The 27,437-nt window shown below is 44.7% G+C and overlaps 1 protein-coding gene across 1 annotated transcript in view; it reads right to left on the bottom strand.

Annotated features, from left to right (window-relative positions):
• Positions 1-225: 225 nt before the first annotated feature.
• GALNT8 (polypeptide N-acetylgalactosaminyltransferase 8) overlaps positions 226-27,437 on the bottom strand; it is a 38,527-nt gene continuing 11,315 nt past the window's right edge. The window contains exons 3-11 of the mRNA XM_074948724.1: positions 25,065-25,231; positions 19,080-19,263; positions 16,480-16,677; positions 12,514-12,628; positions 10,623-10,808; positions 7,988-8,125; positions 3,805-3,900; positions 2,380-2,547; positions 226-384 (exon numbers count right to left, since the gene is read on the bottom strand). Coding sequence (XP_074804825.1) covers positions 226-384; positions 2,380-2,547; positions 3,805-3,900; positions 7,988-8,125; positions 10,623-10,808; positions 12,514-12,628; positions 16,480-16,677; positions 19,080-19,263; positions 25,065-25,231 — 1,411 coding nt within the window. The remainder of the gene's footprint in view (positions 385-2,379; positions 2,548-3,804; positions 3,901-7,987; positions 8,126-10,622; positions 10,809-12,513; positions 12,629-16,479; positions 16,678-19,079; positions 19,264-25,064; positions 25,232-27,437) is intronic.

Genomic DNA, 27,437 nt, shown 5'->3' with positions numbered 1-27,437 from the left:
GCCCATATCCTCCCATAATTCAGAGCATACATTCCTCCATACCAATTATGTGCTCCCCAAAATGTTATAGAGTCTACCTGAGATAATCTCCATCATGTAATGTCCTAGCAACATAGAAGTCTTGCTCTTCTTTGGAAACCTCTGAAGAAAATGTTTTCCTGGTGATCCCAATTTCCCCACTTCCTAGAGTCAATGCCAAGTCATCTGTTGGTTGGGATAAATAAGCTATCTCAGAGCACTTCTCTTACCCCAATCCTTAACTGTGTGTTGAACATTCCATTTTTGTCCACTGCAGTTCTGCATTACAAGTCTGTCAGGCGAAGACGGATTGTCCTTTACAATTTCGAGGCATCTCCTAGTTTTCTTGTTCATCACGGATGATCCCTGCAAAACGAAAGAAGCATGAGACAAGCTGCAGTCTGCACTTCAGAACTGAGTGCCAAGGCAGTAAACAATTCTCTTGATTTCTGTAACATGTCAGGTCAGTGAAAGTGTTCTCTGCACACAGACAGAATACATTTTTGTCACTGCATCTAGCTTGACTGTGGTCATAGGTAGGAAAGAAAGTTTCTTGGTTTGACTGAGTGAACCAAACTGTGCAGCTTCAGAAGGTGGAAAGTTATTATTCTAGACTGAAGTTAGCATCAGGCTGCCAGTTAGCAATAAATTAGTAATAGAAAAAATACTTTGGTCTCATTTCAGTTGTTGGAATAGTGTGCAGGTTCTGGGTGGGGTCCGTGGCCTGTGCTATAAAGGAAGTCAGATTAGATGATCTAGGTGCCCTTCTGGGTCTTAAAATCTATGACTCTATAAGTCAGCAAAGAAGAGGACAAACCAGTGAGACACAGCAGAATGATAAAGTTATTCAAGTATTCAAAGCCTGGACAATATTTACAGATGTGATCCCTATAAATTAATCAGAGATACAAAAACAACAAGTCTTTTCTGGTAAACAGAAGAGTCTTCATGTGTACTGACAAAGACAGATCAGAGGAAAGTTACAGGGAAATCTATAAAGCCTATTCAAATACAGTTACCTTCTTTAGAGTTCAAATAAATCACTGGATAGGTCTTTAGGCTGGCACTAATGCACATGTTGCACAAGGACAACCTTAACATCAAAGGGAACTCACTCAAGGCAGCTGGTTTTTCACAAGTCAATACTAGAATGTGAAATGTTTTCTGTAGGGTGGAGTAATTTAAAGAGGTGAAATCATAGCGATATCAATATGCTGCCAAAGCTTTACACTTTAATATAGTTTTCCTTTTAAATAGGGTTGGTCCACCCAGCTTCAATGGGCCCCGCTACAAAACTCAGTTTTTTGTGTGTCACAGCATAGCCTTGTATATGATTTATATGACTTATAGGTTTGCTTTTAAGATGGATTGGCAGCCTTTCAAAGGTATCCATTCCCTACTTTAAATTGTCTCCAAGCACGTGTCACAAGCCAGATTAAGGACAAAAGAAATCTGTCGGAAACCCACCCTTCATGACAGATCAGTAACATTGCTGAGGTGGGTGATCTACAATGTTTCAAAACATTTTTCCCTGGGGGCAGGCTAACTTGGGGGCGGGGCGGGGGGAAGAAAGAGGATTGCAACTAGGGGATACTTGGTTGAGAACTCTGGGGAGCAGAGCCAGGCTGGCCTGAGTTCTGGCTGGTCTCAATTCTCTCTGCCAAGAACTTGTCAAACTCTTCACCATGCTCTTCTCTCTCTCCCTGCCTACATTTTTATACCACCCCATCACAGTAGTATCTGAGTATCTTAGACCAGATCCCAAAGAAGCAGAGGGAGGCCCTATGCCCAGAACTTGAGTCGGTCTATCTAATGATTTGAGGCCAGCTATCACTGCGGTGTTTTAAGTACTGCACAAAATTAAGGAACTCAAATCCCAAATCCAAAGGTATTTTTCTGGGGCGAGGAGTATGGCTTTGCTGGGTCGGGCTGTTTTGCCTTTGTAAAAATTGCCTGTCCTGGGTGAAGGCTTTATCAAATCACTTTGTATCGAACAGACGTCAGCCCACTCTGATCTCTTCTGACAAGTAGTAGCCAAGCTCCTGCAGCCGAGAATGGCCTGATCCCAGTGAGTGATGGTCAGAATCTGGGTCCGTCCTGCTGTGTTGTTGCTAAGGAGGCTGGGTGTCTTGTTGGGAGAGCAGAGGATAAAACAGAGTTTGAGGTATCCAGGTCCTGATCCATTAGATGTGAAGCACCTGCTGTTCCCAGTGACATCAGCTTGGCTCCTTGAATTGCATGTGCAAATCCTACAGCTGAGGCTTCCCCATATGAAAATTTGTCCTCTTGTGTGTAAAGCATTTTAGGCTCCTTCGGGATGAAAGATGCCATTGAACTGTAGGGACATAGAAATTCACCTACCTGCTTAAAATCCCAATGCATGTTCAGTCCCTTTTTCACAGCCTCATTACATTGCTCTATAAATGGCAGGTCCCCTGTGCCAGGGTCAGTTAGGCACCGATCTACTGTATTCTGTCGAGATCGTAGGCCTCCTATATACATTTCTCCAGTGCTGAGATAAAATAAGTGCTGAAAGGGAAGGTTACATTGGAGTAGGTGAGCTAAGACATTGACGAAATCCCAAAGGAGGATATCAGACATTTGTGAAACTGACTAACATTGGATACATAGGGCCAAATTCACTGATATCACGGAAGTTAAACTAGGATGAATTTGACCCACTAGAGCAGGGGTCGCCAACCTGTGGCTCCAGAGCCGCACGAGGCTCTTCAGAAGTTAATATGCGGCTCCTTGTACAGGCACCGACTCCAGGGATGGAGCTACAGGTGCCAACTTTCCAGTGGACCAGGGGGTGCTCACTGTTCAACCCCTGGCTCTGCCACAGGCCCTGCCCCCACCCCTTCCTGCCCCCACCCCATAGCCTGCCATGCCCTCGCTCCTCCCCCTCCCTCCCAGAGTCTCCTGCACACCAGGAAACAGCAGATCAGGAGGTGCAGGGAGGGAGGCTGCCGGTGGATGAGAGGCCCTGGGAGTAGGGAAGCTGATAGGGGGCTGCTGATGTATCACTGCGGCTCTTTGGCAATGTACATTGGTAAATTCTGGCTCCTTCTCAGGGGCAGGTTGGCCACCCCTGCACTAGAGCTATGATATCACTCTTGTTCTCCTCTGTTCATAGAAAACAGGTAGATTATTACGGTTGGAACTATAAACACTAGTGTCCTTCCTAGTTACAGAACAAGAAGTGAAGAGTGAGAGTTCAGTCTGCATCCCATTCAGACCTTCGCCTCTCTGCTGGAACCACCACTGGCAAGAACAATGATTGTCAATATGTGTATGGGAAGGGGAGGTGGTAAGTGAGGTCACCTCCCCATAAAGATGGAACTGACTTAATGTACTTAGACCATGATGGAATCTGCCCTGGCCTGCAATGAGCAGGAGGTCGGACTAGATGATCATGATGGTCCCTTCTGACCTTAAAGTCTATGAGACTACAGCCATTCATTTTTGATTTGGGATTTTACTTCATAGAATCATAGAATATCTGGGTTGGAAGGGGCCTCAGGAGGTCATCTAGTCCAACCCCCTGCTCAAAGCAGGACCAATCTCCAATTTTTGCCCCAGATCCCTAAATGGCCCCCTCAAGGATTGAACTCACAACCCCGGGTTTAGCAGGCCAATGCAACTTACAAAATAAAATGTAGTCTTCCCTGCATGACAGCACATGAAGAACAATTTTCAGGAGTCTATTTCAACGTCTAGCTAAGAATCCAAAGCAAAGCCTAACAAAAGATTTCTGGTTGCAGATAAATAGCTTGTTTTTAATACCTGTGGTGAGTAAGCATGACAGCCATACATTATTGGAGTGTTTCCGGGGACAGGGCCTTGATCTATGCAGATGTTCTCATTCAGAGTGTTTTTCATCTACAGAGATAAAACAGGCATATTAATGCATGGAATAACGACCACATCTTCCTGTTCCCACCACTGTTTTTGCAAGCTCTGCTGAGAGCTATGCTGGTTTGCAGTTTTGCTTCAGAGCTCTGAAGTAACGGGAGAACATAGGATGGATTTAGAAGAAGAAACTGTAAAACAGCTTTTCAGAGTTGACTTAATCCCAGAAAACATGAGAAGCAAATCTAAAGGCTTTTCTAGTGTCTATACATCAGAGAAACAATGGAGCTTGGTCTACACTACAAAGTTTTGCTGGCCTAGCTATACGTGCAAAAAAAATCAGATCCACCGGAAAATGTAGCTATGCCAGCAAAAACCCCCGTGTAGACGGAACTATACTGACCAAAGAGTGCTTCGCTTAGCTAATGTCATTGAGGAAGGTGTTTGTTGGGATATGTAAGGGTCCTTATCTGGTAGTTGACATGATTCATCCATCTCCGGGGGTCAGCATGAGGGTCAGCACTGGTGGGCTCATGTCTCTCAGGTAAAGTGTTATAATGCCTTAACCAAATGCCAAAAGGAATGAAGTGATTCTGTTTTTCAGGACTATGGCCATTCCTGTGGATAATTCCCATAGCCCTGTGCATCAGGTTTGATCGGCCTCGTTATCCAGCCCCTGATCCAGTGGATATTGGAATGCAACAGGAATCGAAGTATTACACCCCGGAGCATCCAGCCCATTATCCAGTAAATTCTGAAAAGCAATAGGAACCAAAGTACTACTAGAAGTCCGACAGTGGCCCTGGTATCAAAGGTGAACAATTCCTTGGTGGCAGGGAGGAACTTGTGGTTCAGAAAGGTGTTCATATTGTGGTACTGCATAACACCTGGGGTTCATTCCCTATCCTCGCCACTGTGGGTACAAAGAGGTGGGAGTAGGGTGCATTGCCTTACCCAAAGCACCCGAAGTGGTCAGTAAACCTACACCCTCCATGCTATCACACACTATGGCCCATGGGGCACCCAAGGATACCCCATGTCAATCCACTCTCCCCTCCCCTTCCCCTAATGCACCATCTACTGACCCTGACACCCTCAGTGCGTGTTGCCAAGCATACTTGCAAAATGGATGCAGCCTAACCAATCGTTTTTTTCGGTGGTTTAATAATGGCTTCTTACAAGCACCGGAATATACCCACAATAGTTCAGCAAAGTGGATGTTTAAGGTGGGAGGAATGGGTGGTCACTTAGGTCCCTTTGTACAAACCACTCAGGCGATTGTTTATGCAGGGGTGTGTGCCTTTCCCCTCTCGTTAACCCTGCGGAGAAATGATTCGGCTCTCTGGGGAACGTGGACATCGGATGGAAATCTCACCCCTCTCTGGATTCCCCTAAATTCTTCAGGCATGGCACCCCCTTTTTATTGGGCATGTCATGCTGCCCCCTTTTGGACCAAGGGAAAATGCACCTTAATTAAACCTCTTCCCCCTCCCTACTCCTCCACCTTCCTCCAAATTGTCTGTAACACACCTATCCCCATGGTGGTCTACCCCCATCCAAAGACCTATGGTTCTTAACGCATCAGATTTACAAATATCTATTACTCCATTCCCCACTGACTGGTACCTCAGTAATGTATTTACTAACTGTTCTTGGTTTACCAAAGTAGGTGAAAGAATGCTGCTATGGGCAATTACAAACTCAGTAGAAAAGAACACCCGAAAATGGTGAGCTCTTACAAACTACCTATGGGAAGGTTGGAACTCGCTGCAGGAAGCTGACTCAGCAGCTTGAATTCAACGCCTGGAACATGCCCTGGGGTTACTGGACAGGGTGGATTATTGCAGGGGTCTGCACTTAGCTCAGCTGACTGACTGTTGGGAAATGTCATTCAAACTCTCAAGAATATTACAGAATCCCTTATGAGTGAACTGGTAAACACTGTGAAAACTATTTTGTGGGGAGAAGCATGTGGCCAGGTTCAACAAACCCTCACCAATCATCTTGTAAATCTCTTGCAAGATGCCCACCGGGGTTCATGGCCATCTGGGTTGGAGGGAACCAATGTAGCAAATCAATTAAAGGTGTATTGACCCTTTAGAGCCACCTGGCAGACAGCCTTGGGGGACTGTACACTGGGTCAGTGTACCCTTACTGTCAGGGGAGTGGCTGGAGGAAAATAGACCTCGCCCACCCTTTTACAGCCAGGGTTTGGGGCTGGATGCAAATGGAAATGGTCCCAAGAACCCGTGTGGCAGGTGGCTAATGGAAAATAACGACACACAGTTTCTAATGGGGTCCAAGGTGTACTATCCATGCATAGGCTTAGTGCAGGTGGGACAGGGAAATACATGGGAGGGATGGCCACAGAAACCACCACCCCTACAGTGTATAGAACCCATACCCACTCAGCTTTGGTGGAAAAGGGAAATAAAATTTGCTAGGAGGGATCGGCCATGCTTAATGGCCAGGTTTTGGAGGGTGGAAGGCATGTGGAGAGGGTGGTATTTGGACCAGGAAACTTTTCCTTGCAGCTGGGAAACTACACTTATCAGATTCATATACCAGCCGTGCGACAGCTTAACGTAACCAGACGCCCAATGATACCCACTAATTGGACTATGGATGAACTGGGACTATTTAATCCAGGTGAATGGGCAGCTCCAAGTCAAGCAACATCGAATGCGGGTCTTAGAAGCCCAGGCCCTTGAGGAACGAATGCCTTCCAACTGGCTACTGAACTGCCTGCCTGATGGTACTTGAATCTGTGGCTGCAATTGTTGTAAAGAAACGTATCTTCAAAGTAAAAGTGATTTGTAGAATATGCTAATGCTGTAAACAGTAATCGGGGGGGGGGGATAATTATATTCAGTATAGAGTTATTAATATTCATTGTATGGGCGTTCATACTACTCAAGACGTGGGGGTGTTGTAGTAAATGTAGGAATTTACATAGTAACTTAGATAAAAAGAGTGTGTTGTAATTTATCCAGTGCTTACTCGACAATTGGGTCCAGGGGAACAAATATCGCAATAAAGAAGCCCATACTCAAATCCGCCTCTGGGTCAACCTGCTCATTTCCTCTCTAACAGTGTTTTACATACGCTGGCAGAAGAACTCATTCAATTAACATATGGTGCATCTCCATTAGGGGTTCTGGCAAAGGCTCTACAGTGTAGACAACTCCTCAGGGAACCCTGCTATAACACAATTGTTCGCTGACACAGTATAATCATAGAGCAGTCCCATATAAACCACATCACTATAAGCATCACCAATAGAAAAGGCTGATTTTTTTCCATTGAAACTTTTTGTAAACGTCTTTTTGATGAAAACAAAAAAAAATAATAATTTGATTGAATTTTTAAAAACAATTGTGTTCAGTTTCATTGTGCACAAGACAAAGGTTTGCATGTGTTTGAGTTTGCACTTGGCACAACTTTTGAGTTAGCATATGGCACAGTCTGCGTGTGCCCAGTTCAGCCAGAGGAGGTCTGGAAATGTGGTCATTGTTTTTAAATTGACAATTGTTTCTTTCACAGTCTGTATATTTTACTCTTCTGTAGCTATAGTTTTCCCCTCTATCATGATGTTTATGATTATTGTTCCAGTCCAAATTAAAACAGCAACTTAACAACTCTGAAATGAGTGACTAGAAGGTACTGTCCTCCCTTGATTTATAGCTGTACAGCAGGCAATGATTACTTTGTTGAACTTTTAATTTCTGTGATGCGTCTGCATAATATTCTACTGAACCTTGCAGACAATTATAGGGAGAGATTTCATCCATTGTTGTTCCCTGCTCTATGAGCATTCTTATGTGGCACAAAAATGTGTCCTTCTAAATATCTTCCTATGCTATGTAATGTGTACGCTTGTAGACATGCAATGGGCACAGTTTAGATATGCAATAGGTACAGAAAGTTTTACAGAAAGATGACACTCACTTTAAATGTCTCTAAAACCTCTAGTAAAACATACCTGAATATGACCAATTTACAAGAGCAACCCGGGTTAGACTGATCAGGAACACAGAAGAAATTGCCTTCAACAACCTTCATAATACTGGAGATATCTAACTGTTGCATCTATTCAGTAGACATGCACAGTACTTACTGTTCCGTAGCCAACAATGGTGGTCAAAGGTATTAAATTAGGATAAACATTCTTTATGTACCAGTCAAAGCTTTTACATTTCAGTTTCTTTCTTAGCTCCTTTCTGGAAGAAACATCTCCATAGTCTATTCCAGGATTCTGAAAAAACAAACAAACAAACACACACATTTTTCAGACAATTTTAAAAGTGACCTGCAAGAGGGAGGGAGGAAGAGAGGAGGGAAAATGGACTTGTGCCCCCACCCCCTTTTTGTTGCTTCTTCATAATATATAAAGAATATCTAAAATCTGCTTTTAAAAAATCCCTGATGACTTTCATATTAGAAATTCAGATTGTGTTTTGCCTGGAAGACTCTATGGATGATTGAAGAATGAGTATGTCTATTGTTATACCAATAAAATAAAAACCAGCAGGATCTTATTAAAGGGGAAAAAGGCAAAATGCCACATTTATTGTGAATACAGATGGAATCATAGTAAGCAGTTAGTTATAGCTATAACATTCCATTCAATTTCATATTTATTCACACACACAGGTTCTGCAAGGTTGTTATCATAGTTACCAGCCTTAGAGTTGCTCATGCCAAGCCACTGGCCAGGTGGCCTGGACATGAGGAGGGAGCAGGGCCCTGTCAGATGCACATCTGATGCTCCTGGAAGTTGGTTTGCAGAATTAGACCCCAAAGTTCTCACTTTCTAGAGTCCATTTTTATAGGAATTTCTTCCTATGTCAGTCTATGGGAATTGCTTCATCATGCTGTTGCTGAATCAATCAGCAGATGGCACATTCCTGACGGCTCCGTGCTGCCAGATGTTATCTTATTCTTTGGTTCTCCCATTCTTGAGGCTGTTGGGTGGATTCCAGTCTGCCCTCCAGGGGTCCTCTGGTTGTTTCTAATTGACGCCTTCTTCAGCCGATGGACACTGGATTCTTAGGCTGGCACCTCCCTGATCATTCAGTTGTTATCCACACCAAGCATCCATCCACATACATCCTCTATCTCTATTTTAATCACAATTGTTAACAAAGCAAGATGAATACAACAAAAGGGCGGGGAGTCTCTGGGCGCTGTTTCTGTTGTTACAGAGTATTGCTTTGAGTCTCTCTCTGTGTGAGTAGTTGTTGTTACAAAGAATTGCTTCGAGAACAGACTCTGTCTTAGGATGTACTAACACAATTAGCAGCTTGCAAGTTTCACACAGAGAGGGAGAGAAACAGTACCAAAAACCAAGAGACCTCTTAATTAGTAATACCCTGGAATTTAAACTATGGGGAATCAAAGTCATTTGTGATTTTAATACAGAACTTCTTTAATATGATCCAACACTATGAAATCACAGATACAATGGATGTAAAAACTAATTAATTGAGAGAATAAGTGTTTTTTTTATTCAAGCTATTTTGTTTTCATTAACATCTAGTTAACTACGCCACTGGCAAAAAAAAAAAAAAATCTCCTTTTCTTAAAGACTCAAAACACTATTCCAGGTAAGGGTAACACACCTTTGATCTATAAATTCTTCCATTAAAAAATGACTTGACATTCCTGATGTCTTTAAAGGGAGGAAATAAAAATGAAAAACAGTATGCAGAGTTTCTTACATCAAGAAATAAAGGAAATAAGGTCACAAAACCTCCCACCACCACCACCACCTTCGCCAGGTCACATTTAAAGGAAAATGGCAGTGTACAAAAATGTGATCTGTTACTAGTTATGAAGAACAATAAATCACTACGCATTTTAAATGTGTGAAATAGAACCAAAAATATCTCAAAGTATCAAAGAGGAAGCTGCCATTTTGCCACGCTGGTGAGGTGTGCTTTGTCGATCTCTATGAGATTTACAAATCTAGCCAAGCTTGAGGAATGTAAGCACTGCACTGGGATTTACTATAATAATGATGTATAAGAAATTCCAGTTTGCATTATATATGGTATTAATTGGCATAACTTACAATGATATGTAGAGAGACTGTAGTTGAAGGCATGAGCACAAAAATGGAGGAAAGTTAAGGTTGAGCTTTCAACCATCTCTCTGAATTTCCTTAATTCTGAGTACTTGATTTCCCAACACAAATGTTTCTCAGCCTGCAGAGCATGCTGTAAGGCCCTCTCTTTCTTTATCCCTTGCCTGTGAGAAAATCAGAGTCAGATAGTGGGGATGTGGGACTCTACAGCATTTTGGGCATGGATGTCAATTAGTGTAGGGTGTTGCTGGGTCATTTGATGAAAAGTAACTGACTTGCCTATTATATGTTAGTGCATTTTTAAAAGATATTAAAGGATGCCCAGTTCATTTGCTCTATTATCATAACTTGCAAAAATCCAAACAACATACTTTTTGTTTTAAAAAAGTTAGAAATTATTACATTGTTTGGGGCAGAAACCATCTTTTTGTTCTATGTACAGCGCCTAGCACAATGGGGTCCTGGTCCATGACTCCGGCACCTAGACACTATAATAATAAGATTAAAGGTTTTAAAGGGACAAATCTCACAAACACCTCTGTTTGCTACGTTTGGCCTCATTATGATTTCTTGGCCTGCTTAGACCACTATTAGTCATTTGCTCCCATACGAATTACCATCTCAGTTTAAAGAAACCAATTCTAAACAACCAAACAAGCATATCCACCTCAACAGGAAGATTCCATGCGAAATAAACCATGTATTTATAGTCGTCCATCCACACTTCGGCCACTCTCAGGGCATTGCGTCTCACAGCAATGCTGAAGTCCAGCAAGTAGGGTTTGTGCGCTCTTTCCAGGTGAGCAACTCTTGAACAGGGCAAGACTTCTATCTGACCACCACACTGCCAAACCTGTATGGATGAAGCAGGAGTTTCAATGAATGTGCATTTGGACTCGGCTCTTTTCACCAGTCGTTAACATGATTTTGTTCTACACAAGTGACTAAAAATTGCACCTCAGATCTGCTCACTGTCAGCATTCAGAGTAATTTCTCCTGACTTTAACGATTAAGGGAAGTTTTCAGTTCTTTTCTTTTAGGCCCTGCAGAGCCAACACAGGTACAGGAGAGTGAGGTGGAGGCTATTTAGTCTTTTGCATCATTATTAATTTCCAGTTACAGGACCTAGCAGTTACTCCCATGTAAATCCTTTGCAGGAGGTTATACAGGTGTCACAAAGAGCACAACTGGCCCTACAGAATCTTAATTATGAGTGAGGGTGCAGGAGAAGGGTGCATATACCAGGCTGTTTACAGGGCTGACACCTAGAAACCCCCCTCCCCCTCCTCCCCCCCCATCAATCTGCTTACAAACTGAGCGCATTTGATACAAGAAATCATTGAGGGACAATGCAAAAGGAGCCCTACAATGCTATTTTTGAAGTCACTTTTCTGTGCAGAAATGTATTTAATGGGCCTGATTCTCCATTCCCCTGCATTTTGTGCAGTCAGATATACCAGCACAGAGAAGAGGTATAATGGTACCATTCTGATATGGTGATGCTTTACACCCACCTTGCATGGTGTAAATGAATATACATGTATCAGGGCAATGAAGAATGAGGCCTCCCTGTATTTTAATGTATTAAACGTGGAAAGGAGTTCATCCCCTGTCAATCCCACCTATTCCCTAGGTGGATCCTGAGTACTCTGAATCTACCATATTTATTCCTCCCACACTTCACACTTGAGTCCTTGAGATGCAGTCACTACCCTTCTAGCCACAGAAAACTAGCTGGGATTCTCCTCACAGGATATCAATTATGTCACTTTAGTCACTGCAGTAGTTGCTGTTGAATAAGACAAAATACATTCTGCCTATAAATTAGATACTAAATGGCCCCTATTGCTGTAGTAACAGTGGGCACCTCACAATCTCTAACGCATTTATTCTCACCAGACCCACCGACAGCAATTCCGGGCCCCAGGGCAGAACAGTCAATGGGCCCCTCTCCCCCGCACGCACAAGCCGCGCCGGTGCCGACATGATCCACATGACATTTGGGCGGTGCTGTGCCTGTGCTGGCTGGTGCCCAGCGAGCTGCCAGCTGCACTGCTGGGCGCGCTCTTCCGGCACGGCCAGGGCTTCCACATGACCGCCCGGTAGGGCTGCCAACTGTCTAATTGCAAAAAGCCAAAGACCCTTGCCCTGCTCCCCGCCCCACCTCTTCCCAGAGACCATGCCCCTGCCCTGCTCCCTGCTCACTCCATTCCCCCTCCCTCTGGTGCTCACTCTCCCCCATCCTCACTCACTTTCACCAGGCTGGAGCAGGGGGTTGGGGTGCAGGAGGGGGTATGGGGTGCAGGCTCTGGGAGGGAGTTTGGGTGTGTGGTGCAGGCTGTAGGCTGGGGGTTGCGGTGCGGGAGGGGTGAGAGGCGCAGCCTGGGGCAGGAGGTTGGGGTGCAGGAGTGGGTCAGGGGGTCGGCACTTACCTCGGGCAGCTCCCAAGAGCGACCGGCACACCCCTCTGGCAGTGGCTCCTGGCCCTGAGTTCTTTTGAAAATCAGATTCCCACACTTACGTTATTTATTTTATAAGAGAAGCAGAATTAAACGTACCCGCAGGCCAAGTTCCACATTTTCCCCTCCATATATATGCATTCCGCCATCCAGTACCCCAATCTCACCCAGAAACACTCTATGTGCAGCAAGTATCCCCATAATAGAAGGGCTCCTGGGAAAAAGAATAGATACAGTTGGAGAGAAGAAATAACTATGCAATAAGCAGGAAGAGGAATAAACAAACATTTGAAAATTAATTATGCTCTTTTGAATTTCCTGTTCAGTGGGAGACTGAGTATTGGGCTCGTTGGGATTCTTATTTTGTTTGTGCTAGTTTGGGGGTCCCTAACAAATTGCTCTTTAGCTAGATTTGGTTTCTTCCCATTTCATTTCTACCACGACTCTTTATTTGGGTGTAAGCTTTCGTGGGTTAGAACCCACTTCATCAGATACATGGACTGAAAATACAGGAGCAGGTATAAATACATGAAAGGATGGGGGTTGCTTTACCAAGTGCGAGGTCAGTCTAACAAGATAAATCAATTAACAGCAGGATACCAAGGGAGGAAAAAAAACTTTTGAAGTGGTAAGATAGTGGCCCATTACAGACAGTTGACAAGAAGATGTGAGTAACAGTAGGGAGAAATTAGTATTGGGGAAATTAAGTTTAGGTGTTGTAATGACCCAACCACTCCCAGTCTCTATTCAGGCCTAATCTGATGGTACCCAGTTTGCAAATTAATTCCAGTTCTGCACCATCACATTGGAGTCTGTTTTTGAAGTTTTTTTGTTGAAGAATTGCCACTTTTAGGTATGTTATTGAGTGACCAGAGAGATTGAAGTGTTCTCCGACTGGTTTTTGAATGTTATGATTCCTGATGTCAGATTTGTGTCCATTTATTCTTTTGCGTAGAGACTGTCCGGTTTGGCCAATGTACATAGCAGAGGGGCATTGCTGGCACATGATGGCATATATCACATTGGTAGATGTGCAGGTGAACAAGCCCTTGATGGTGTGGCTGATGTGGTTAGGTCCTATGATGGTGTCCCTTGAATAGATATGTGGACAGAGTTGGCACCAGGGGTTGTAGCAGGGTTTGGTTCCTGGGTTGTTGTTTTTGTTGTGTGGTGTGTAGTTGCTGGTGAGTATTTGCTTCAGGTTGGGGGGCAGTCTGTAAGCGAGGACTGGCCTGTCTCCCAAGGTCTGTGAGAGTGAGGAATCGTCCTTCAGGATAGGGTATAGATCCTTGATGATACGCTTGAGAGGTTTTAGTTGGGGGCTGAAGGTGATGGCTAGTGGCGTTCTGTTACTTTCTTTGTTGGGCCTGTCTTGTAGTAGGTGACTTCTCAGTACCCTTCTGGCTCTGTCAATTTGTTTCTTCATTTCACCAGGTGGGTATTGCAGTTTTAAGAACGCTTGATAGAGATTCTTTAGGTGTTTGTCTCTGTCTGAGGGATCGGAGCAAATGCGGTTGTATCTTAGAGCATGGTTGTAGACAATGGATCGTGTGATGTGGTCTAGATGAAAGCTGGAGGCATGTAGGTAAGTATAGCAGTCAATAGGTTTCCGGTATAGGGTGGTATTTATGTGACCATCGCTTATTAGCACTGTAGTGTCTAGGAAGCGGACCTCTTGTGTTGACTGGTCCAGGCTGAGGTTGATGGTAGGGTGGAAATCATTGAAATCTTGGTGGAATTCCTCAAGAGCCTCCTTCCCATGGGTCCAGATGATGAAGATGTCATCAGTGTAGCACAAGTAGAGTAGTGGTGTTAGGGGACAAGAGCTAAGGAAGCTAAGTCAGCCATAAAAATGTTGGCATACTGAGGGACCATGCGTGTATCCATAGCAGTCCAGCTGACATAATGTACATAATGACTTTCATCTCCAAAATGCACTACTTTAAAAGAGAATGTTCACACCACCACATGTGAGGTAGGTAGGGTGACCAGGTGTCTGGTTTTTGACCGGAACGCCCAGTCGAAACGGGACCCTTGCGGCTCCAGTCAGCACTGCCAACCAGGCCATTAAAAGTCTGGATGGTGGTGCTGAGGGGCTAAGGCAGGCTAGTCCCTACCTGTCCTGGCACCGCGCTGCACCTGAGAAGTGGCCAGCAGGTCTGACTTCTAGGCAGGGGGGCCACGGGACTCTGCATGCTGCCCCCGCCCTGAGCTCTGCACTCCCATTGGCTGGGAACCGCGACCAGTGGGAGCTGGGGGGGGCGGTGCCTGCGGGCGAGAGCAGCATGCCAAGCCTTCTGCCTTCCCCCACCCCCCACCTAGAAGCCGGACCTGCTGGCCACTTCTGGGGTGCAGCACAGTGCCAAGACAGGTAGGGAGCCTGCCTTAGACCTGCAGCACCACTGACTGGGAGCTGCCTGAAGTAAGCCCATGCCCCAACCTCCGCCCCAGCCCAGAGTCCCCTCCTGCACCCCAAACCCCTCATCCCCGGCTCCACCCCAGAACCCACACCCCCAGCTGGAGCCCGCACCCCCTCCTGCAACCCAACTCCCCGCCCCAGCCCAGAGATCCCTCCCACACCCTGAACCCCTCATTTCTGGCCCCACCCCAGAGCCCACACCCCCAGTTAGAGGCCTCACCTGCTCCCGCAACCCCCTGTCCCAGCTCAGTGAAGGTGGGAGAGAGGAGCCACTGAGGGAGGGGAAATGTAGTGAATGGGAGCGGCATAAGGGGGCAGGGCTTCAGGGAAGGGGTGGGTCTAGGGTGTTCAGTTTAGTGCAGTTAGAAAGTTGGCAACCCTAGAGGTAGGTGTGAAGGACTTGGAAGATGCCTGTCATATCTCATGAATGTTCTATTTCTTTGTTATTATATGGTTTGCTACATGGTTATAAGGGGCTAGATCTCAGGAAAGGGAGGAAAGGCCCAGATAAATGTTCTTCAGCAAACATCAAGAGCTATTAACTGTGATGTTACCTCAGAGCAACCAAGTAAGATATATAAACTGTTTTGACCAAATTTAAGAGAGACACAGGGACTGTGGAGAAGCAGATTGAACCCCAGACCCAGAAGTGGGGGTATTCGGGTAAGCTAGGCCTATCTAAGTTGTAGGTAAGACAGTTATGCATGTACACTGTTGTGTCAAAACCCTTTTCTTGTTATGCTGTGTTACTGCTGTTACGATGAAACAATTTTTTGTTTCGAAAACGTTGTTTCACATCACTCTAGTCATATACTGGCCACAGCTTCCCAAGGGAAGAATTGCAGGGCTTGAAGCCAATCAGGCCTGCTGAGGAGTCAGTTGGTCTTCAGAGGCCTGTAATCTGGTACTCCTGTCAGAGTGGGAAAAATGTGAGATTCCACCACAAGGAGGTAAAGAAAAGGCACAGGGCCTGTCACTTGGAGAGGTTGCACTCAGGCAGACATAGGGTATGTCTACACTGCAATTAAAAACCCATGGCTGATCCCATGGGGCTTGGGCTAAGGGGCTGTTTAACTGTGGTGTAGCTGTTCAGGCTTGGGCCATGGGCTCTAGGACCGGGCGAGATGGGAGGGTACTAGAGCTCAGGCTGCAGCCGAAGCTGTAATGTCTACATGACAACTAAGCAGCCCCTTAGCCCAAGCCCCATAATCACAAATCAGCTGGAATGGGCCAGTCATGGGTGTTTGACTGCAGTGCAGACATACCCCTAGAGAGGAGCCAAAGGTACAGCTAACTCTCAACTGTGACAGTAGGTAAGTATTATTATCCATTTATAGATGGGGAAACTTGGACAGACAGATTAAATGTTTTGCCCAAGATTGCAGAGGGAGAAATGTTTAGGACCAGACTTAGAATGCAGGAGAGCCTGGATCCCAGTCTTTTACACAGACCACATGGGACAACATGAGATCTCTAATCTTATTACACCACTTTCAGATCAGTGACAGTTTCAACTCACCTGCATTTTGCAGATATCTTACCCACCCACGCGAGAAAACCCTATCCTTGTTAGTTTTAAAGGTAAGTCTAAAAACATCTCAGATGTCTGGGGTCTTTGTTCCTTCAAGAATACTATTCAGACTTACCGGACTGGAGCCGTTTCATCTTTGAGCTCATACCATTCTCTTGGTAATGGTTCATAGAGACACCATAGTGCCCAGTCAAATCCATCTGCAGCCACAGCATACTCAAGAAGTTCAAAGTCATCAAAGCGAACATTGTCAAATACTGGAGATATTATAACAGTGCGATCTTCTTTGATTCGAGACAGAATAGGTTCAGCCCTAAGATAATGAACAAATACGTTATTTTCACCTTGCAGCAAGTATGGACCTGATGAACCTTGGCTCCTGTCTCAGCTCTACCAAGCAATGACAGGTTGTGATGGATGGCCAGAAAGGGTTAAACATCCTGCAAATTAAACAACCCTTAAAAACATGTGAGGAGATAATGTTTGTGTTTTTGTGTATTTACATATGTATGAGTAGGATCAACAATGTAATCAACAGTCCCTGTCTATGTTGTATTCTGTTAGTTCAGAAGATCAAAAGAACATCCTGATATTTAAATGAATTGTAAACATGGGATATCTCTGTATTCATCTCTCTTTGAAATATACTGTGAATGGCGGAGGAACAAGTAAATTGCCTCATGTTTAATTCATATAGCTAAGTACCAGTGAGGGATCTCCTTCAAAGTCATCCTAATTATTTTTTGTTTCCAGAGGAACTCCAACTTGCCAAAAAAGTACCTGAAATTGTATAAAAGACCCTTGGGTCCTGATCCTGTTCCTCTCAGATCTGCTTATGGCTTCATACAGGGGAAACTTAGGCCATAAGGACTGAGATCCCAGTTCTAACTGGATCGCTCTGAAATATAAACTTTGGACTATAACCTATGCACTATTTCTGAAAGAACTCTTTGCAACACAAAGCTCACCATCTCTACTATGAATCTGAATCTTAAGAACTGAACTCATGTCTGTATGTATATTGATCTTTTAACCATACTCTCTCTCTCTTTTGTTTTGTAATACATTTTAGTTTAGTTAATAAGAATTGGCTGTATGCATGTATTTGGGGAAGACCGAAAACATTCATTAACTTGGAAGGCAATGTGTCCGATCCTTTGGGATTGGTAGAACCTTTTCTTTTATATGATGAAATAATATTTTCAGAAATCTTCATCATATTTGACATGGGTACGTGGATGGAGGCCTGAGGCTGGATCACTTTAAGGAAACTGTGTTGTTTGAACTTCTGAGTAACCAGTTGGGTATAAAAGAAACTGTTTTATGCTGGCTTGGTATTGGCTAAGTATTGGAATGTCCACCAGCTTTTGAGGGATTGTCTGCCCCATTCTTTGCAGTTCACCCTAATTGAGTGACCACAGATGGCCCCCACTGGGACCCCAGTCACACAGGTTTTATGTACTACTAATCCATCTTTCTCTCTAGTAGCCTTACACTTTCTCCCAGGCCATCCCAGCAGCTCTTGCACCATAACCATTGCTAATTACTCTAGCCATAATCACCTCTCTGTTACCTTGCCTGTCTGTTATACCACTATGTTGCCTCTCACCATAGATTTATATTGTAAACTGTTGGGGGCAGGGGCCTTCTTTTCATTGTGTATGCACAGCACCTATCATGATGGGGCGCTGATCCCTGACTGGGGCCTCTAGGTGCTATTGCAATACAAATAACAACAACAAATAGGAGGAGTCCCTTGTTGTGCTATCTGTGATGAATAAGGCCACCATAGCATGAGATAGGGTGAGATTAGAGATGCAACACAGTCTCAGAGATTAAACGCTGTCCACTAGGGAAATGAAACAATGTGGGGAGTGGTCAAGCACTGAACCCAACCAACCAGGGTAGACGTATGTTAGAGAGATATGGTACAGAAAGGGAGGGTAAATACACTGATCTAAACTATATTATAAGTACCTGTTAACAGGGACCTTGTCTCGGTTCTCTTTGTAATGAGCCATGCACATCTATAACTCTATATGCAATCATTAATTGGTAATAATAATTAACCATGCTAAATAGACCACAAGTACACATTAGTTTGGTTTAACTCCTATTTAACAGTTGATGGATGCTATTGCTCTTTACAAGTACCTAGAAAGGAATAGATCAGGACTTTGGTATTGAAAGAAAACAATCTGCAATAAGTTCTGATTGAGTGTCCTTTTGTATGTGTATAAACAAGGGAGACAATCTCCTGCTCACAAATACAGATACAAAGAAGCTGGGCACTGCTTGCCTGCACTTCTCTAAATAGCTTATTCTGTTATTTGACTGCTTCCCTAATTTGAATGTGCCAGTTCTTTTCCAAACCAGTGCATCCCTTTGCCAGTCAAAAGTAAACATCCAGCTGGTGGCCTCTACTTGCCATACACAATCAGGGCTGACCTTCGGGGTGGGTGACGTGGGTGACCGCCCAGGGCACCATGGGCACGGGGGCGCCGTGGCCCAGCTTGGTGGAGGGGGTGAGCAGGTCAAACCGGCTCCCAGCTGGGGAAGGAGCTGAAGTTGCAGGGGGTTCACCCAGGGCACCATTTTCCCTAAGGCCAGCCCTGTACACAATGGCACTTTTTGGTGAAGCAGAAGCAAAGCCATGCACCTGAGCTCCACAGTTAGACTCCTCCCTCCCAGAAAACAATTCCCTCATGATCTTACCATCCAACATTTACTTCAATATGGGCATCCAAGACTGCAACAACATCAGCAGTAGATGCTTCCCAGCCAGAAATCCGAGCTTGTGTTAGGCCTTCTCTCTTCTGATGCCTCACAATTTTTAGCAATCCAGGATGCTTTGCATTGTAATTTTTTATCTGTTCATCCAAATTTCCTTTTAGATCCTCTAAAAATAGTATGGCACATTTTAGGGTGGGTTTTTTTTCCAATTAATGGAAATTGTTGAGATTGGAAAACAGAAAAGACCAATTAGATGACACCTTTTCCAGCTTCTCCCAGCCCCGACACCACTATAAATTTCTTCCTTCAAAAATAATGGCTAGAATTATTTGGTTACTCAGAAGAACTCCTCAGGAAGTAAACCTTGACCTAGGGTAACAGCTCATCCAGGACTTAATAGACCTGATTTTTAAACCCAGCTTCTATTTTGGAGGCCACAATTTTGTGCCCAAACTTAATTGCACCCACTATAATTATGGGCACATATACCAGACATTACACCTCTAAATACCTGATTGTTCCTGAAGAGCAGGCAATTAGATGTCTAACTGCTAGCATTTGTGTCTACAGTTAACTGCGCCTGCAAAAGAATATACCAACATGAAAATGCTAAACACGAGTCTATGTAATATGAGTAGGGATGTGCTCTCCTGGGACATGGGGCCACCATTTCCTTCTCCACAGGCAGAAATAAGAAGGATCTACCTAGAAAATTATAGAAATTCAAAATGGGAAAGATCCATGGATGAACCAGTCCAACTCCTTGTGGACCAGTGCAGGATTGTTCCCTACAGTAGATTTCCTAATGCTTTGTCCAGTCAAATTTTAAGAGCAATGAGGCTTCCCTTACTTCTCCAGGAAGCCTATTCCTCAGCCTAAAATATCACCATCAGGAAGTTTATCCAGATAATCAGCTTAAATGTTCACTTTGCTGCTTTCATCTCATAGCTATATCCCAGTACACCATGTGGTATTGGGAACTGTACCGTTAAGTGGCTTAGCTTCAAAGACAGGCAGCTTGCAGGGAGCAGGGCCGCAGAACCCATGTTCTGTTATGCAGAGGCATTTGGGAACTGTGTCACTGAATACAGAGGATCTCTTTCAAGCACTTTGGGTTCAGAGCAATTCAAGCACTTTGGGTTCAGAGCAATCACATGGCACCAGGAGTAAATAGAAATTAAAGAAAGAAATTAAAGAAATCTGCGTGGAAGATTGGAGCAGTTAAAAGCTCCACCAGAGCTAAAACTCTCCGGGAACACGGAAGTCAATCAGAAGAGAATTAAGAAGCACTTCACTGTGCATCTGTAAGCAATGAAGTCCTGAGAAAAGGACAATAGAATGTAGCCTTATTTCTGACAATAGCAGGTTGTGATGCACTTGATGCATTCAATGGCGTTCACTTCAGGCAGAGAGGACCAGCTATGAAGGTGCAGTACAGAAATTTGAGGAGCTGTGCACTCCATGTAAAAATGAGACCTAGGGGAGAGATGTTTTTAACCTGAGGGTACAAAAAGAAAGTAAAACTATAAAGAGCTTGCAACTGAACTAAAGCTGAAAAGACAATCTTGCAATTTTGGAGGCAGAAGGTCCCACCTAAGCTTCTAACAAAGGACCTGATTGTGGTTGACATCTGGAACAAAAAACTCAGAGAGACATTACTGGGAAACCCAGAATTAATCCTTGACTAAGCAACTGGAAATTTGCAAGCAACGGAAGTCACCCAGTCCAGAATGAGAGCGGATAGTGCTCTGACACTGTGGACATGATAGAGAGAATCCAAAATACCACAGTCTGCAGTCACTCCCTAGGAGAAGGGAGGTATGTTTGGAGCTATAGAGTCAAGTAACCTATAGCTCAGGGGTCGGCAACCTTTCAGAAGTGTTGTGCCAAGTCTTCATTTATTCACTCTAATTTAAGGGTTCGCGTGCCAGTAATACGTTTTAACGTTTTCAGAAGGTCTCTTTCTATAAGTCTATAATACACAACTAAACTATTGTTGTATGTAAAGTAAATAAGGTTTTTAAAATGTTTAAGAAGCTTCATTTAAAATTAAATTAAAATGCAGAGCCCCCTGGACCAGTGGCCAGGACCCAGGCAGTGTGAGTGCCACTGAAAATCAGCTCCCATGCCGCCTTTGGCACGCGTGTCATAGGTTGCCTACCCCTGCTATAGCTACTCCCTGGAAGGTGGGGCTGGCAAACCCAGGGAAAGAGGAAAAGCCAGAAAGTAAGGAAAGGCTCAGGGAACAGGAAGTAATGTCCAGGACGGAACAGTCCTTGGGTGCTGGCTAGAGGGTCCCTGGGCTGGAACCTGGAGCAAAGGGCAGGCCCGGGTTCCCCTACCAGCCACTGGCGAAGTGGCATAGACCAGGCAGTGGAAAGCAGACTGCCTGGGACAGTTCACTCTGGAAGAGTTTGATACCCTGGAAGGGGAAGACACATATGACTTGAATGGAGGGCTAAGCCATGAACACCAAGCATCTTGCCTCGCTGAGAGCAAGGAAGAGAAGGCAGGGTGCGTGGCAAGAAGCAGAAAGGAGGTGTCAGACTTGGAATCAGCTAATCCCCAGAGTGGCCAGAAGGAGGCGCCACCTTTGGTGAGTGGACCCCGTGACACACACAAAAAGACACTTGAGGCAGAAAGGCACATAGCTCTCAAAGTCAGAGTCCAGCAAAAACAGTACATGGTTGCGGTGACAACCAGCACAAGCCAAAACAATGCTCAGCATATGAGAAAAGATGCAAGAACTGCAACTGAGCACATCATTTTGCAAGAGTTTGCAAATGCCAGCAGATGGTGCATAGCATGGACAAGGAGACATTGACAGCACCACTAGCTCAGTTGAATTCTTCCTAGGAGTAATGGACAACATTGCAGCACAAGATTCTTGGCCTGCCAACCTGAAAGAAAATGGGACACTTATTAATTTTAAGTTGTATACTTTTGCACAAGCCATGTTGCCAGAAAGTGTTACTAGCACACACAAAAAAAGTCACAGGTAGTGAAAGATAAACAGGTAAAACACAGCTGTTCGCAGTGTTGTAGCCATGTGCAATCCAAGACAGGAGAGAGAAGGTAGGTAAGGTAATATCTTTTATTGGCCCTTCTCCTGTATGTGGAAGGGATAAACTTTTGAGCTTGTAAAACACAGGGTTTGCAATGGTGAGCTGATCCTCACTTATAGAATATACAAACTTGACGTATGGGTAAATAAACTGGAAGAGATACAGCATGCAATATTACCAGGGGAAAAAAGAACCTGTTACTGGGTAAAAACATGTCAAACCCTTGGTCCCATCAAGAGGAGAGACTGGCGAGACAAGGGACCAAAACAATTAAGGCAGAGTTTGAGGGTTCCTTCTAGAGGATAGGAAAGCTCTCAGCAGAGTACAGAATAGAACTGAAAGAGCCTAACCCATGCCACAATTTACACCCCTAGGAAACTTCTCATTACCCAAGAGGCAGAGGCTAAAAAAGGAGCTGGATAGGCTCATTGCTCTGGGGATCATAGACAAGTAGGGGCCACTGGCATGGGTACATTTGTTGGTACTGGTAGAGAAAAAGATGAAACCCTTCACTTATGTACAGACCCAAAATCATTTTAAAATATATGTGAAAAGGGAACATTTTCCACTACCTACAAAGTGAGACATTTTTGGAGAGATGGCTGTTGCCAAATACTCTTCTATGCCTGACATGTCAGCAGAATTCTATCAGGTTCCCTTAGAAAAACAGAGCACATGATTGTGCAGTCAACACTCGCTTTGGCAGACACTATATCTGTAGAATGCTATTTGGTTTGTGTTTGATACCTAGAAAATACAACTTTTTGATGGTCTAGAGGGTACTAATGTTTGCATACATGACATTTTGATCTGGGGGAGAAAGTTGGGGCAAGATCCATTAAGAGATTTAAACATCTAACTTGTCACTTTAGGTGTCTAAATCCAAACTTTAGATCTTCCAAAACCCTGCTCAGATGTCACCTAAGCCTATTGGCTCCTAAATTCCCTAGGCACCTAAGTTTCTGCAAGTGAAATCCCTTAGATGCCTACATTTCTGACAACGGACACTTGCAAAGCCACCCAAGTCCTGATGCCACTGAGCTGCTCAGCACCTAAATCCCAGTGGGATCCTCAGAATGGGCATTCCTACATCTATCTTGCCTGCAAAGCCCAATCCAACAGGAGTTCTCAGAAGTTACCTTCTGCACAAAACTGAGAAGGATGTCCCCTTATATCGTATATCCTAATGGTTAGAGCACTCATTGGACTTAATTCAGGTCTCCCCCCCAGTCATTAGGACAGTGCCCTAATGACTGGGCTATAGGGTATTCTGGGGTAGATCTGTCTCAATCTCACCTGTTGAAGGTGTGTATAACATACTTAAATATTAATTAGGCCAGGAAGAGAGTAACAATGACTCTATACCCTAGTGGCTAGGTCACCCACCTGTGAGACCCAGGTTCCAATGACTAAGTATTTCATACAATAGAAACAGGTTCAACAGGACTGACTGAGAGAGAGCTACCTCAGACAACAGACAAGGAAGGGATACAATGATTCCTTGGAACAGCGAACAGCACAGGGAAATTTGTCCTTAATGTATCTGATGAAGACAGCAAACTGAGAACACTGTTGTGCACAGATGTCCAGTGGACACAGGATGCAAATATTAATAAAGAGTTTGAGAAACTGAAGGCATTAATTAAAGAGGCCCCAATCCTGAGGTAACAGAACACTAAGCACAAAACTAAGTTGTCCACAGACACCTCCAAGGAGAGTAAGAGTGCAGTCCTCCTACAGCAGTATGGTCAAAATTGAAGAGCAGCGGCTTATGTGTCATGAGCCCTTACAAAAACTGAGAATCAGTTACACCCAAATAGAGAAAGAGGCTTTGACCTTCATTCATGAGTGTGAAACGTTCCATGTCTTTATTTATGGGGCACAGGTGTTAGCTGAAACTGACCATATACCACTTATTGCCATTACCAAAAGGGGTCTGGCAAACAACTCCCTGAGAATACAGAGATTGCTTTTTTCAGTTACAAATGTCTGATTTGTAAATTCAGTACAAAACTGGGAGCGATTTGGTCTCTGCAGACACACACACTCTAGAGCATTTGACAAAAAAATGCAGTGGAGCAAGTCCAGAACTAGATATTGTATAGGTCAATCTGATTGGGAAAAAAACAACCCTGTCCAATCCACAAATGAAATGTGGATTGTGATTGCCAGAGCTACTGCTCGGGATGAGACCCTACAGAAAATAATTAAGGCTATTGGCACAGAGCGGCTGGGAAAGCATGTTCCCAGCCCCTTTCACTGATTCCGGGGAAGTTTTCAGTCCTAGGTGGGATTACTAAATTGTTACAGAAAAATAAGTTTAAAAGGCTACATGATGGTCTTTTAAGGATTGAAAAAAGCTAAGAGAAGGGTGAGAGACAATTTATTACTGGCCTCAAATGAAGAGCAATATTGAGGAATCTGTCAAGGCCTGTTGCATATGCCAAAAATACAGGCCATGTCAAGCAAAAGAGCCATAAAAACTAGTCCCCTGGAGCACAGTAAGCATAGATTTGTTTATGTTGACGGGAAAAAACTATGTACTTGTCCTAGATTATTTCTCTCACTTCCCAGAGATAGCCTTACTGGAAGATACTACAGCTAAACAGGTGATTGTCAAATCTATTTTTGCTAGACTATATCTATATCTAGTATAGTAATGCCTGACAATGGGCTGCAGTTCAATGAGCATGAGTTTAAGTAATTTCCAGTGCAGTTTGGGTTTAGACATGTAATGACAATCCAGTGGGTTGGTGGAAAATGATGTTAAAATCATAAAACAGCTACCAAAAAAAGCTGCAGAGTCAGACTCAGTACTTTGCACTGTTAAAACATGGTTTGTCACCTGCAAGGGGCACCCAAAAGCAAATGAAGATGTCTCTGCCTTAACTGTGTCACTTACCATTTGAGCTGTAATCATCTACCAGGACAATTTCTTTCAGCAAATGAGAAGGAGTTCGGTTAATTATACTGGTAATTGCACGCAAGATGATCGACATTGCCTCATTCATAAATATGAGAACGACACTAAGTGTCGGGAGGTCGTGGGAATATTTTTTCTCTTTACAGCTGTAAGAGAGTGAGAAGAATATTAGCAGGATTCCTGAAAAGACCCAGTAGAGAAGCAGCCATCTTCATCTTCAGGGTTATACACAACTAGCACAAAGCAGGAAATAATTTGTTCTGAACACTGGCTACCCACGAAAAAGAGCCTTGAAGGCCTGATTCTGTGTAAAGGGGCTTTCACATAACTGAGAACCAGGCCCCTGTCTTTGCAAAGATCTTGCCTCTCCTCAGAAAGGCAAGTATTCTTTGCCAGAGGAAAACGTGAGTGTTTAAACACAGCCACGTGAATTTCAGTGAAATCTAAAGGGCTGATCTTCTCTCTGTTGGAGTAGATTCAGAGTAATTCCATTTTACTTTAATTCTACATTTCTTAAGTGATTGCACAAATCCCTCTTAGGTATGCATGTGCCGGGTGGACTTGAGTGACAAGTTGGGATGGAGCATGGGCCCTGCACTTCCTCATGCCTCCAACAAACGATATAAAGGGCGGAGTCACCTTGATCCTCCCACATTGCCTTCTCACCACTATTTTCAGCTTTAAGGTTTCCTGAATATTAATTTTAGCATGGAAGTTTATGTAGCTCCATCACCTCTTCTTATTTGTCTCCTTTCCACCAACAATTGTCTAAGGCAAAACATTTTCAAAGCTGGGTCCCTACAATTAGGCACCTACATCCATATTTAACCACTTAGGTAAAAGAGGTCTGATTTAATCAGAAGGTGCCAAGCCAGCAGGGCCTGCAGGTGCTCAGCCCTGATGAAATCAGGCCACTCACTGCCTACCTATGCACTTAGGCGGCCAAGACTGAAAATGTTAGCCTTAGGCTGGGGTTTCTCAAAGGAGCCCAAAGAAATCAGGCACATAAATCCCATTGACATTCTCTGGGATTTGGGCACCTAACTCCCATAGACATCTTTGAAAATCCCAGCCCTAGTTTTTCCTCTCTGTATATGGAAACTTGCAAATGCAGGATACCTCTTTAGGCCTTTGGCCATTTTTGTTGCCGTTTTCTGGTGCTTTCTGTGTTTGATGCATTTTTTTAACCTTGATACAGTATTCAAAGTGAGGACTGACCCATGGTTTATATAATGGCATGACAATACGTAACTCATTATTCCCTGGCCCCTTCTTAGAAAGCTGGTGGCTTATACATTTTCTCGGTTGTTGCTGCTCATTAAAAGGTAAGTCTATGCTGCATGCTTCTTTCGGCAGCATGTAGTGTACATATGCATAGAGCTCCCCTAGCACAGGGATAAATAGCAGCGTAGCTGGTGAGGCAGGGCTTACGCGAGTAGAGTAGACACACACCTGGAGGGTGTGGGTATGTACCCGAGTACATCTCCTAACATGGCTCTCTCCTCGCCCAAGCAGTGCCTCCCCATCTACATTGCTATTTGTAGCAGTGCCGTGTCCTGCTGCCTCCCCACTGCTGGACCCCTTCCCCTCTGCAGTGAAAGACTCCAGCAGCAGGGACAGGCTTTGGCTGGGAGGGCGTGGGGGGCAGTGAGGAAAGACTCTGGGGAGGCAGCAGTTAAGGGCAGTGGGGAAGATTCTCTGCAGTGGGGAAGGGCTCCAGCAGCAGGGATCTACGGGAGCCTTTCCCCACTGCTGCAGTGATTCCCAGGGAACACGGTGGCAATGGAGAGGCAGTGGGAAAAGGTCCCACCACCTTCTGCCTGCCAGAGCCTTTCCCCACCTCATAGAAAGATTACAGCAGCAGGGAAAGGCTCCGGCAGGCTCCGTCTTTCCCCGCTGCCTCCCCTGCCTTTCACTGAGACATGTAGCTATGCACCGTCGCCTGGACACGGCCTGCTTTTCACTGCAGTGTGTAGCTTAGAGTTGCCAGGTATCCGGTTTTCTACTGGAACGCCCAGTTGAAAAGGGCTGGTAGCTCCCGTCAGCACTGCTGACCGGGCTGTTAAAAGTCTGGTTGGTGGGACTGGCCAGCTCGCTACCCGGCTCCGTGCAGCTCCCTGGAAGCAGTGACATGTCCCTCAGCTTCTAGGCGGAGGGACGGCCGAGAGGGTTCTGCATGCCACCCCCACCCTGAGCACCGGCTCCGTGGCTCCCATTGGCCTGGAACCGCAGCCAATGGGAGCTGCGGAGGTGACACCTGCAGGAGGAGGCAGTGAGTGCACAGAGCCACCTGGCCGCGCCTCCACCTACAATCTGGAGGGACATGTCGCCACTTCCGGGGAGCCCCCTGAG

The sequence above is a fragment of the Natator depressus genome, chromosome 1, assembly GCF_965152275.1.
Source record: "Natator depressus isolate rNatDep1 chromosome 1, rNatDep2.hap1, whole genome shotgun sequence".
Lineage (NCBI taxonomy): Eukaryota > Metazoa > Chordata > Testudines > Cheloniidae > Natator > Natator depressus.
Note: the sequence above shows the minus strand (reverse complement) of the source record. Positions and strands in the feature narration are given on the sequence as shown.